The sequence below is a fragment of the Euleptes europaea genome, chromosome 16 (genome assembly GCF_029931775.1).
Source record: "Euleptes europaea isolate rEulEur1 chromosome 16, rEulEur1.hap1, whole genome shotgun sequence".
Lineage (NCBI taxonomy): Eukaryota > Metazoa > Chordata > Lepidosauria > Squamata > Sphaerodactylidae > Euleptes > Euleptes europaea.
Genome location: NC_079327.1, coordinates 33,538,581 through 33,552,395, shown reverse-complemented (window position 1 = coordinate 33,552,395; position 13,815 = coordinate 33,538,581). Strand labels below are relative to the sequence as shown.

The 13,815-nt window shown below is 45.0% G+C and overlaps 1 protein-coding gene across 1 annotated transcript in view; it reads right to left on the bottom strand.

Annotated features, from left to right (window-relative positions):
- Positions 1-2,188: 2,188 nt before the first annotated feature.
- Positions 2,189-13,815, bottom strand: part of MGAT4A (alpha-1,3-mannosyl-glycoprotein 4-beta-N-acetylglucosaminyltransferase A) — a 91,702-nt gene continuing 80,075 nt past the window's right edge. Inside the window, exons 12-15 of the mRNA XM_056862091.1 lie at positions 7,013-7,091; positions 4,886-4,952; positions 4,013-4,125; positions 2,189-2,755 (exon numbers count right to left, since the gene is read on the bottom strand). Of these exons, the coding sequence (XP_056718069.1) occupies positions 2,729-2,755; positions 4,013-4,125; positions 4,886-4,952; positions 7,013-7,091 (286 nt within the window). The 3' untranslated portion in view covers positions 2,189-2,728. The remainder of the gene's footprint in view (positions 2,756-4,012; positions 4,126-4,885; positions 4,953-7,012; positions 7,092-13,815) is intronic.

The following is a 13,815-nucleotide window of genomic DNA, read 5'->3' as shown; positions in this document are numbered from 1 at the left end:
CTTGGCAAGAGAAGTGTCAATTCAAGTCTAAACAACAGAGCAGCAGAACATCAGATCAACTTAGAACTCACAGCACCAAAATACTGACCAGTTCCCACAGCCCCTATTAAAATTAGGAGTGGAGAGCAGGACTGTTAACGTGTGGTCTCAGGTTCTAATCCACTCTTAGGACCCAGCAGTTTTGCCTCCTGCCAGGGCTGCTTGTTCAGCTGTACAGCTTGTTCACATCAAGATAAAACCAAAACAATCCTTAAGGCATACCACCAAAGTAGCTTAGAAAAACTTTTAAGAACCATTTTCCCCCTCTCCAGGTCTTCAGACATCATGATGAAGGTCAGTCTGTGATTGGCAGGAAACAGCTTGTTGCTGTACTTGTGTGCTTTGCTCCCCTTCTTTGGATACAGAGCACAACTGAACGCTTACAGCTTAGCTCCTATTCACTAACATCCAAATGCAAACAGCTGGGCAAACTGGGGTTGGTTTAGAACTACTACTTGTAGGGAGGAAACAACCTGCAATATGCCAGTTCCTTGCATTTGGATGTCTTGATACTAAAGTCAGTTATTCCCAAACATTCCTAAATCTGTAATTATGTCTTCCTCCGCTGTTCAGTGTATGCTAATCTGGCACATTTAGTGAAAAACTATAATATTTGGGTGTTCAAAGCACTTCACATACATTATCTTAGTAATCATTACAACAACCCTGTAAAGTAGGTCAGTATTATCATCATTCCTCTATTGCTGATGGAGGACTAAGACAGAGATGATGGCTTGCCTAAGGCCACTCAGTTGTCTCATGGCAGGGAAGAGATTTGAACCTGGGACTTCCTAGTTAAAAACTCAGTGTCTTAACCACTAGGGTACACTAGCATACACGTGTGTATATTCCTATCCAAATAAGAAGGAACCACAGAATTTAAGCATAACGGTTTCATAAATGTAGAACAGACGTAACAAAAATGCAGTCATATTCTCTCTGTGTGAAAACATTCTCGTAAGTTGCTAAAAATATCACATGATGGTGGATTTTTTAAAAAGAAAAACAGCAGGCTTACAACAAACTCAAAAAAATAAAACAAGCAGACGACCCAATGGCATTGATATAATACATCGCATTCTCGAAAGAAGGCAAGACAACAGTTTTTGGCAAAAGCTTACATCCAAGACACAGAAGTATCTAAGAATTAGCTCACGACACAAGCTATACCATTTAAGTAAACTTTGTTTACCTGTATGAGTACCAGATGTGCAGTTGAGGTAAAAGCTCAGCTTCTCATATCTTGGCTGGGGTGTAACTAAGGGGAAATTTTTTGTTATAATATACTATTGCATGTTACTGTGCTGCAGAGCACAAAGTGCTTGAACGGCCTCTCTTCAAGGCTACTGACCAGGCAAGCATCTCTGATTTTCGTCCTTGAAGTACAAAAGACAACAAGCATTTAGATCTCACTTCAGTCAGCGGGAGTGCAATGCTTTGAGCGGCAGCTGTGCCCTCGCAAGGAAAAAGGAAGCCACGACAACAACGAATTAAATACTCTGACAAAGTCACATTTTAAAAGCTCAGCTGAGGTTACTGTGTATCTCTATTATTAATACTAATAAAATGGTAATCGGAGTCATTCCAAAAGACTGAACAGAGTCCATATAAAAGGAGATGCAAAAACAATTTTTTTAAAAAAATGCAGACACATCAGAATGCTCTTCTATCTTAAGGAATAACTTGGGTGTCTTCTGAAGACTCTACAAAGGTTAAAAAGGAATAGCCTATTATCAAAATTTCCCTTTAAGAGGAGATGAATCACACCTCAAGTCACCACGGATGTAACACCCCCTAATAGTACAAAATTTCCTCAACATGCTTTCTAGGATTACATGTTGTGGATTATGAACATGGGAAATGTTCTTCAAAATCATAGCATGTCATGGTTTTGCTTTTGAACAACATTACCTAGACTCTGGGCATAACCCACAGGGAAGAGCTCCTGTACAAGCCCTTTAATTTTAACAGGGCTCATGCAAGAGACGTTTCCCAGTAGATTTGGCCCATGGAATGGTACAAAAAGTGCTTCCTTTGCAAACTCAGTTTAGCTTTCCTAACCATGGCAGTATATTACAAAATATGGTTGCTTTATTTATCAAAGCAAAATGTAGCATTAACTCAAAGAAGTATGGTGATTTGTTTTTTTAAAAAACGGCATCAAGTTATTTCCTGCATAAAAATATGTACTTTTCAAATCATTTTAATAAATTAAATATCCCTAATGCTTTTGAATATATATCCCTGATAATCTATAAAAGAGGGTTTGCATTTAGCAAAATAAATGAACCTCCAAAAAGTACCCCCTTCACTAAATGTATTTTAACAACAGTTTTTCATCTTCAAGGAATGTAACAATATGTACAACTTTTACGTAGCATATCCTATCACCACTGATAGGTTCAAGAGATTAATATGATCCTTATGCAGCAAAGTCATGTTCAGATGGAGGAAATTGCGAATCTAGATAAATACAACCAGAACAGTATCAGTTTTAAGACTGTAATTAACCCTTATTGGGTTAGTCTTTCCATCTACAGTAGACTTCACAGGAGGTAGAGTTTCAGTGAGACAGAAGAGTTGGAAATAAGGTGCACGAGCAGTGTCTTCACTCTGTGATTTGAAGATTTAATAGAAAAGTTTACAAAAAGACCAATCTTTCTTCTTCTTCTTCTTTCCTCTTGACTGATCAATTGGGGAGCTTTTTAATATGAACCTGCAATGAAGAATTGAAAAGTGGCTAATTAAAAACATAGCCTGTGTTGACAGGGACTCTCCACCCACATCAGCAAAAGATGGTTCATTGTGATTTTTTTCACTGGGTCAGCTGCATCTTTTCTGTAACATTCGACATGCCCTTTCGAGAACCAGTCATTGTGACTTTTGGCCAGCCATTTACCGCATGTTCTTTAAAACAAAAATGCTGTATACAAAGAGATTATGTGTACCATAAATCAAAAGTGAAACATTCTGAATTAATCTAGCCTGTGGCTTTTCATACAGATTGATAAAGTAGATAAATAGAGATTGCAATGTGATACAGTTACTGCAGTCTAAACCCACTGATTTCAACAGGCTTAGACTGGAGAAAATCTGTATAGGATTTCACTGTTAGTTATTCTCAACCAACCTCCAAACAGCATGAGAATATTCTGAGTTAACATAGCATTGGGACATCATAGCACAGAATCTAGCAATGCAATTTTAAGCACACAAGCAGCATGCAAAAACTTGCTGTGTTTTTCACATGGAAACAGCATTCATGTGATATGCATGGCAACTGCAACTTGAAGCCACATACATGGACTCAAAATAAATTAAAAAAAATAACCTATGTGCCTGCACAGCCAATATGCACTAAGAAAATCATAACAGGAAATACAAAACTGCCTTATTCCAAGAAAGCTGGTCCACCTTGGAAAGTACTGCATACTCTGGCTGCACCCTTCCAAAGACTCAGGCAGAGGTTTTCCCAGATGTCTGTTCCCTGAGAAGCGTTAGTTGGAGATGCAGCAGTTTGTACCTGATATCTTCTGCATACATATGTCTTGGATCGACCAGAATGACTTTCTTGCCTCCCCCTTTCTACTGCAGTTCAAAATTGCTTCCCCAGATCCTGTTTCTGGGGGAACAGGCAAGCCCTCCCACCCCCAGGAAAAATATGAGAAAGAAGTGGGCAAAATCCACCTCCCCATTCTGCCCATGGAAATCCTCCACTGGATCCAACCCAAAGCCACGGCCCTCAATTTGCAAGACCTCAGCAAGACTGTTAAAGTTAGGATGTTTTGGAGGACACTGGTTCATAGGGCGGCACTTCACACACACACACACACACACAGAGAGAGAGAGAGAGAGAGAGCCCCTAATCCAATAAGGGCCATAGGATGTCTCACCATATTTCTGGTACTTAAAACAGAAATATCTGTAAGCTCAGTAGTCCTAATTAGAGAAGGGTTTTCTGTTTAAATCTTACCTCATTTAGAATTGCCCAGACAGAAGAATTCTGTATTACCACAAGTCGGACAGCTGCAATAGGATTTAGACTGGGATCAACTGTTCCTTCTGCTATACCATTTTCAAATTTGCCTTAAAAACAAACAAATATATTCTAACCAGGCATAAGAAAACGGAAGTGCAGTTACTGACAAATCTCAGTGAGCTTCCCTGTGTAACTCTACAGGAGCTCAGAGTCTTGTTTAAACCATGCTGCAACCAGTTCAAAGTCAATATATGTGCTTGCTTTGTATATCAGCACATCTGCAGGGACAACAGATCTCTGTAGTACACATTAAGCCAACACAAATCTGCTATTTAACAAACTAAACTCTTGTATATATCAAGTGGAATAAAACAAATAGTGTAAAAAGCTGATATGGCAAATAAAGTAACTTTCACACAAGTCCTAAACGCATTACTTTCAAATAATATATCAAAGGTGTCAAGAACTGCCAGAAAGGGGGAGGTTTATTTATTAAAGACTGATATATTCTCAATTCCAACTACGAAAAACAACATAATTGTATTCATTAAAAAATACCTTGCAACAAGGACACCTAGAGTCAGGTACCTAGAGTTGAAAGATGCTTTTGATGGGTTTTTTTTTCTTCTGCTTTTAACACCACATTATTTAGAGAAGTCTGGAATTTTAATCAGCCTGTAAAGTTGTTAGGGTGCCATATAGCACTTTTCTCTCCAGTAAGACAACTGTTGCACTACCATCTGATCTGTGACTGGCTCTGGTTCCTCTTGCCTGCACTTCCATGGGCCACTAACAAAACAGCAGCTAATAGGACTGACCAGAAGACTGAACTGCCATAGTTATTTCTTTAAAATGTACCAGCATTACCTATTCTGAAATACCCATCTTCTAATTGTTTCTCTTTGGTTTCTTTGCTTAATACCAAATCTTCACTCTGAAAAACAAGATGTACAATGTAATGACCAATCTACACAAGGTAGTAAGATACAAACAAGGAAACCCACTTTCTGCAGTATTTGGATGTTTATGAGCCTAATGACATGACACATTTTCTTAGGTCCCTGGCTCCAGTCAACAGATATGGTCTGGGAGTTCCAGGCTTCCCAGGTGTGCACAGACACAATTCAGATCAGGACCATAGCACGAGAGAAGAGGGGGTCTCAACCTCACAACCCAGTTCAGTTTTCCAGACCTGAAATGGTCCCAACAAGCTGCTATTTGCCTGCTTTGAAAACTTAACATGTAGTCCATCAGTAGATGTTAAATTTCTCCAATAAGGCAAATAGCAGCTGTGTCCTGGGATAATTTCAAGTCAGGAAAATGACATGGGTGGGGGGAGAAGACTGAAACTCCCTTTCTTTGTGCAGTACAGTCCTAATCCAAAACAGGGCCCCACAGGCCTGGGAAGCACAGAATTCCCAGACAGATGTGGGACCTAATTAGACCCTTAAGTGTTCTCAGATGGGTCTATTAAAAGATACTTATAAGATTTATTTTGCAGATTCTGCATATGTAAAGTGGCAGGGGGGACAGTGTTTTCTTTGGGGTCATGGCTAAGGGCACTGTTCTGAACTGCCTCAGAAAGTGTTTGTGCTCACTTATAGGATATGAATTTGAAGCAAGAAGAAGATTGGTACTACTCTGTACATTGCTCAGAAATTGAGCGCACGGCAACTGTTTTGTATTCTGCCCTGGTTCAGGGCAAAAAATCACCTCAGAGGGAAAAAATCACCTCAGAGAGACGACCGAAGTAAAAAGGAACGCTCAAAACTACAAATATGTCCTCCCTCCATGGCGGCAAAAAGAGAACTGAGGGGAGAGTGCTCCCCACCCCTCCATCACATGTCCTTTTGGGCAGCAAAAGCCATTAGGGCTTAGACACGTACAAAGGTGAGGGGGAGCGCTCTGTTCAGAACTGATCCTTCAATCTGTTCTCCACAGCTGTCCTGCGCATGCGCAGTTCCCATGTGGGACTGCACAGAAGCCATGACGATGAACTGTAATTTCATTTCAAGGTCAAGCTATGCAAAGCTAAGAAAGTAGTATACACCTGAAGATCTGTTCCCTTCATTGAATCTGTCCTTTCTCCCTTCCCACCCTTTATTCCTGAAACACTCTCCCAGAACACCATCATGATGCCACCTCTCCCACTTCCTTCAACATCATCTTCTAAACCCAGCTTTTCGTTTCACTCTCTTCCTTTATTTACACTAAGCTTCTCAACTGAAGACACATTCTGTCTTTTATTCTACTTTTTATCATCTCCATCCTCATTACTACCCTTTGTCAAGCATAAGTTTCTTTGTAATTGTTTACTCTAATGTTCAATGATGGCATTATGTAAACAACAGTAACTGTTAGGAATGTATAACATCAGAGTCCAGCTAGAAGTCCATGCGCAACAGAAGTGGAACCACTACCTTGAAAATATTTTCACATATTTAATTAAACACCAAGAAGGAAGCATCTGGCTCCAAGGACCAAGCAACAATAAGCAACTTTGAGGTAAAGGCACTGCAGTTTTGCAAAGCAGGACAGACAGCCAAGGTCCAAACACACAACTCAGAAAAATAGAGGTCCGATTTATAATTAGGGTTGTGGGTTCCTTGCACAAATACAAACAACATTGTGTGTCAAGAAACCAAATGCCACAACTTTAGTACGTATCCTTTAGTTATGTAAATTTGGCATCACTTAACCATGGAGTGGGGGTGTTAGGAGTTACATGGGGAGTAAAGAGATGGTGGGAACTTCTGAACAAGCTGTTATACACCTCTTCTGATTATCAGCAACTTTCCCCAAGCTTAGTTTGGATCAGGAGCTCTCGATTTCTGGAAATAAAATTTCTTATTTTGAACCATAACTTTTAAAAATAGTATTAGTAGGTTATCATTCCAGGAAAATAAGCAGCCATATTCTCATACAACAGTAAAAATGTCATGAACGTTCATGTTACTCTGATGAGGATTATAACATACTTCTCTGCAACCATACCTTGAAAGGCAAAACTTCTACTGATGTATTAACTAATATATCCCCTGGATGTTCTGGGTTACCACTGTGGAACAGGTATCTAGAAATACAAAAATACATAATATATGCACATCTGTCACAATTGAGAAATTAGGGGGTTTGGGGGAAGAACTGAAAGATATTCAAAGACATTTGAGATTTTAACAGTAAAACATGCAAACAGGCTGGGTGAACTATGAATGGATCAAGTTGATGAATGGCTCCCCCCACAGGACTTTGTACCTCCCCCGCTCCCAGGTCAGCCTCTTAAGAACAGAGTAGGATATGACACTGGGGCAGGGGGCTGAAGCAGGAATGGGAAATCAGTAGAAAGCATCACCTCCCATTTGTCAAGAGGTCAGGCAAAAGGGGGAAGTGGCTACTTCTGCCCCTTGAAGCCCTCCCATGTGGCATCCCACTCTCTCCCAGAGGGTCCCCTCATCCACAAGAGCAGCTTTCCATAAGGATACCGGGAATAAGGAAGAAAGGAGAAGAGATATTTCCATGAATCACTTTGCAGTTCATTGTATCAAACCCATTAAAACAGTAAATGTTCTTGCATACAGCTGTCAAAGTGATCATAACAGAATCTAACTGATCTAATTTTGAACAATGGCCCTAGAGTGCAGATCAAAAAATCCACACACAATGGCCATTAACGCATGGCCATTTTTGTCTTGCGAGTATCCTCCAAATGTAGCAAATGGAGCCTTGGCTTACCTGTGAGGGCTCCTTCTTCTCTGAATGAAGAGGACATCTTATGAGCGGGTGTTTCTCTTCCTATGCTCAGGGATAGGCAGGATCTTAAAACTTGCACTTCCTGTCCTGTGGTTGAAACGCCCCCGACTTCCAGTTCGAGGACTTCCAAAGCAGAAATTAGGCAGAAAGCACATATAACATATAACAGTAATAATTTTAAACAACATGAAAAAAACATGCAGCAACAAATGTAAACAACTGTGTAGCCATAACTAACTTGACAACAATCAAGGTGTTAGAACTTGGGAAAGCACACTTGGGATAGAGTGAATGGTGGCAAATACGTGCTTGTATCTTGGTGTTCAGCAGTGGTGTGCTTAGTATGTGCTGATCTTCACCCTGGGTGGGCAAGATGTCCTCTTCACTCAGAGAAGAAGGAGCTCTCACAGGTAAGCCAAAGCTCCGATCTCTTCTCTGAGACTCAGAGGACATCTTATGAGCGGGATTTTCAAGAGCTGTAACTTCTGGGTGGGATTAGTTATCCTCCATCACCTGCTGTAAAACTCTTCTCCCAAAGGACGCATCAGCGGAGGCATAGGCGTTGACGTAGTGCCTAACAAAGGTGGAGGGGCTTGCCCAAGTTGCCGCTCTGCAGATCTCTTCTACCGAGGCGTGTTTATCAAAGGCCGCCGAGGTCGCCGCACTGCGGACTGAGTGCGCGGTGATCCCCTGTGGGCAGGGGATATTGGAGTGACGGTAACATAACTGTATACATTGTTTAATGCATTTGCTGATCGTTGAAGGTGTCATTCTGAGTCCCTTATTTGGTGGATTGATCGATATGAAAAGGGCCTCCGCCCTCCTGAATGGCTTGGTTCATTTTAGTTAGATTTTGAGAGCTCTCCTTACGTCCAAGGTGTGCCAGTTTTTCTCTCTGGGATGTCCCGGGTGTGGACAGAATGATGGTAGAATCAACTCTTGCTGTTTGTGAAAAGTTGAGTTTGCTTTGGGGATAAAGGTTGGATCGGGGCGAAGGATGACTTTGTCTGCATGGAATATGCAGAGACTGTCTCTAGATGAAAGGGCACCTAACTCCGACACCCTTCTTGCTGATGTAATCGCAACTAGGGCAATGACCTTCATACGCAGGAATGAAAGCAACACCTCTCTTAGGGGTTCGAACGGTGGTTTCGTCAGTGCATTGAGCACAACGTTCAATCTCCAGGTGGGGAACCTGTGAACTGTCGGAGGAGTTAAGTATGAAACTCCCTTCAGGAAGGTGATTACATGAGGATGCCACGTGGTAGGATATTCATCCAGGTGGGTGACCACGGTAGCTATAGCCGCCACCTGCCTGCGAAGGGTGGCGGACCTCAGGTTAAGTAGTAGGCCACCCTGTAAGAAATTGAGAAGGTTAGCCGTAGAGATATTAAGAGGATCTAGGTGTTTTCTACCGCACCAACGGACAAAAGCCTTCCAGGTAAAGCTGTAGATGAGCATTGTTGATAACTTTCTGGCTTCCAACATGGTGGATACTACTTCAGCAGAATAACCTAAGTTCAGCATCCTCTGCCTTTGAAGGCCCAGGCGGTCAGTTTTAACCACACTGGGTCCGGATGCAGGATGGGTCCCCTGATGTAGAAGGTCCCTGGTTTTCGGCAGCTCCCACGGGTCTTGAGTGGATAGCTCCCTCAGCGCGGGAAACCACAGTCTTCGAGGCCAGTAGGGGGCGATTAGGATGACGTACGCCTTTTCCCTCCGAATCTTCCTGATTACTCTGGGGATTAACGGAAGGGGTGGGAAGGCATACAGCATCTCCCAAGGCTATGGTGTCTCCAATGCATCCACCCCTTCTGCCTCTGGGTGCACGAACCTTGTGAAGAACCTGCTTAGTTGTCGGTTCTCGGCTGAGGCAAAGAGGTCGACCGCTGGACAGTCGAATCTCGCGCATAGGAGTTGAAAGACTTCTTTGTTCAGGGTCCACTCCCCTCCGTCCAGCTGCTGCCTGCCTAGCCAGTCCGCTTGTGAATTTAGTGTGCCCTTGATGTGTTCTGCCCGTATGGAGGAAAGATGTTTTTCCGCCCAGTTTAGGATGAGTAGTGACTCTGCATGGAGAGATGAGGAACGTCTCGAGACCCTCCTTGCCTGCTCAGATGCGCTTTGGCGGACACGTTGTCCGTCCTGATCAGGATGTGTTGTTTCTTCAGCAGAGGCTGGAATTGTAGGAGGGCTTTGTGTATGGCCCTCAACTTTAATTTGTTGATATGCAGATGGGATTCTGTTGTAGTCCACTGACCCTGGGCAATGTGATTTGTAGGGTAGCTCCCCACCCCTGTAGGCTCACATCTGTAAAGATCTGAGTCGTGGCTTCTTGAATGTATGAGAGGCCCTTGGTTAGGTTGGATTTCTTGGTCCAACCTTGCAGGCTGGCTCTGACTTGCGTCGTTAAGGTAAGGCGAGGGTTCCGCTTCTGAGATATCTGGGTTTGATATGGTTTTAGGAACCATTGAAGAGTCCTCATGTGCAATCGTGCCCACGGTACTGCGCTGATGCACGCTACAATGAGCCCTTGAAGCCTCACTAGGGACAATAGTCCGGTTGATGTCGAAGTCATGGTGGTTCTGGCTAGAGCCTGTAACATGGATACTTTGTCTTGAGGTAGGAACATTTTGTTCTGAATTGTGTCTTTATGGCCCCCAGGTGATGTATTGATTGTGTTGGCGACAGGAGGCTCTTGGACATGTTGACCAGGAACCCATGTTGTTGTAGGGTTCGAATGACAGTCTCTGTGTGGAGTATCGATGTTCGTTCCGAGGGGGCGCTCACCAGAATGTCGTCGAGATAGGGGAAGATGTGGATCCCCTGCTCTCTTAAGACCACCACGATGTTGACTAGGACTTTGGTGAAGACCCTTGGGGCAGATGTAAGGCCGAAGGGTAGGGCTCGGAACTGCAGATGTAGCTGTCCGTGCATGAATCGAAGAAATCTGCGATGTGCTGGGTGTATCATGATGTGCAGATACGCCTCTGTGAGGTCTATTGATGTTAAATAAGCTTGAGGTCACAGCGCCTCTACTATGCACCTGAGGATTTCCATCCTAAAGTGCTTTTTGCGAACAAACCAGTTGAGGAATTTTAAATCTAGAATGGCCCTCCAGTCTCTGTTCCTTTTTGGCACAGTAAAGAAATAGGAGTAAACTCCAGTGCACTACTCTGAGACTGGAACGTGTTCTATCGCCCGAATGTCCAGGAGGTGTTGAATGGCTCCTTGTGTTCTGAGGGCCTTGTCTGGATTTTGGGAGACTGGAGAGACCAAGTAACGATTTAGAGGAAATTTTAGAAAGTCGATGGTGTAGCCTTGGGATATCAGCCGATGTACCCAGGCGTCTGCTGTTGAGGAGGTCCAGGTTTTTACGAAGAACTTTAACCTTCCCCCCACCAGTGCCAGATTGGAGTCATTGTTTGGACTGCTTGTCAGCAAATCTGCTCGCTTTGTCTGCCCCTTGGTTGTTGAACTGGGGGCCTTTTCCAAATCTGGATCCTCTCCTGAAGGCTCCTCTTCCGGAATTCCAAGAGTTTCGCCTCCCATCTGATCTGGGGCGTGTCATGTAGTGTGATGTCCTGAAGGGACTAAAGGAATGAGAGAAAGATGGTTTCCCATCCTTTTTGAGGTATTTTGGCAAGGGTTTTTTCTTATCCTTGTTTTCCACAAGGATGTCGTCCAGCTTTGGGCCAAACAATTTTCCCCCTTCAAACGGGTACCCCAGTAGGATGGACTTAGACCCGCAATCTGCCGACCAAGATCTAATCCAGGTGGCTCGCCTACCTGACCAGGATGCCGCCAATGATCTAGCGGTGAAGGACATAGAGTCCAATGTTGCATCGGCCATGAAGTTGGAGGCCTTTAAGAGACGTGAGAGACCGTCCAAGACTCTTTTGTTGTCCTGTGGGAGCAAATCAATGATTTTTCGAATCCACATTATGCTAGCCCTTGCCACCAGGGCGGCGGTGGCTGACGCTTGGATAAACAGTGCTGCGGCCTCATGTCCCTTCTTGGCTGCATAATCAATTTTCCTATCCAGGGGATCATGTATATTGCCTGCCCCATCCTCTGAGATTAGGCCTGAGGATTGGAGGTCTGTTACTGGTGCCTCTACCAGTGGTACCTGCAGCAGAGTCATGGCTCTAAGCTCCAGTGTATATAGCTTTTTTATGGAGGCTGGAATTTGCTTATTAGACATGGGTTTCTGCCATTCAGCCTTAACCAGATCCTCAAAATACTCTGGGAAGGTCACTGATCTTGTTTTGGTTTGGAGTCTAGTGAAGAACTCCTTGGATCCCCTAAATTTTGCCTTACTCTTGATGGCCTCAGTGTCCTCATCCTCATGAAGGTCGAGGGCTGCCATGACTTTGCAGAGGAAAGACTGATAGTCCTCCCCTGCGAATAAACGTGGGTGGGGGTCTTGGCCCTGGGTTCCCCCTTCTTGCTCCTCTTCTGAGGAGAACTCCCCTTCTTCTCTCTCTTCTTCAGAATAAAGATTTCCCTGAGACTGTACATCTTGGGATTGCCTGGGAGGATTGGCTGGATGAGCCTTTTGGGCTGCTTTAGTAGGCCAGGCAGTACTGGGACCTTGTGCTGCAGGCTCAGAAATCATTAAGCGCTCTGATCTTACTGAGCTTCTAGAGGGAGAAGAGGCTCTGGAGCTCACTGGCCCCCTAGAGGATGATTCTCCAAGGAGTGCAAACTCTTCCCTGAAGGCCCTTCGCATTAAAGTAATCATGCTTTGTTCACTCCCCACACCCGCCATAAGTTGGGAAAGAGGGGTTCTTACTGTTCTGGGTCCGTCACCCGTAGCAGGGTCTCCCGCAGGATCAGCATTACAGGCTGGTTGAGAGCACTCACCCTCGTCACCTTGCAGGGACAAACGGGGAGGTTCGATGGCTGTTTCCTCAGCGCGCGCCTTTTTCGCGCCATTTTTGGCTTCCCTGGCCGCCTTCGCATCTTCGGCCGGCTGCCTTCGTTTTGATTTCCCGGCGGCCGCCTCAGGCTCGTTGCACCGCTTACTCTTTCCCCCACCAGCCTCTGTCGTTTTTTGCCGGCAGGGGGGTAAGAGTCCCGTGTCCACGGCCTCGTCCACGGAGAGGAGTTCGTCTCCGGATCGCTCTTCCATTGCCGCCATTTTCCTCCGTGAGGGGAAAAAATGAGCAGGCTCGGGTCGGGAAGGCGATGGGGGCACAAGCGGGACAACAAGGCACAGACTTGACAAGGAGGACACAAAAGGACAGACCTTAGGTTTTAGTAGGGAAAAAGGGTAGGTTGAAATGGTAGCTCAGCTCAAAGCTTAGCAGTAGCTTGCTTTGATGATGCTTATCCCTCTGAGGCAGGATTAGAACTGGAAGTCGGGGGGCATTTCAACCACAGGACAGGAAGTGAAAGTTTTAATATCCTGCCTCTCCCTGAGCATAGGAAGAGAAACACCCGCTCATAAGATGTCCTCTGAGTCTCAGAGAAGAGAATCTGAGTTTTGCAAACGCATGCCCGCCTGCCTCCCACGGGATCAACCCCCCTCCCTCTGAAACTTACCAAGGTTTCCCCATCCGTGGCTTGTTGCGGCTTAAAAGAAATAATCGCTGCAACTCTGAGAGTTACCCGGTGCGTTTAAGCGCACGGGCTGACTCCCATGCTTGACACTTCCTTCCGACACCCCTCCCACCCCAAGAGAAACGGCAAGAGAGGAGCCGCCACCGAAGCAGGAGGAGGCTAGGCATTGGGCTGAGGCGGACTGGCCGCTACTGCAGCTGCTGCCACCAGAGCACAGAGAGGCAAGGCAGAGGGCAGAGAGAGGTGGACCAGCCGCCGCTGCAGCTGCCGCCACCGCCGAAGCACAGGAAGGCAAGGCGGAGGGCAGAGAGAGGCAGGCCAGTCGAAGTCGGAGCAGGGTAAGGCAGAGGGATGAGAGAGGTGGCGGCGGACACTTGGGGGAAACGGCCTGGCCAACAGCTGCCTGATGGCCTTCCCCGGCAGCCAGGCCCTCTACTGCCTGTCCGACGACTGAAGTCTCTCTCATGCATTCAGTTTTTTGCTCC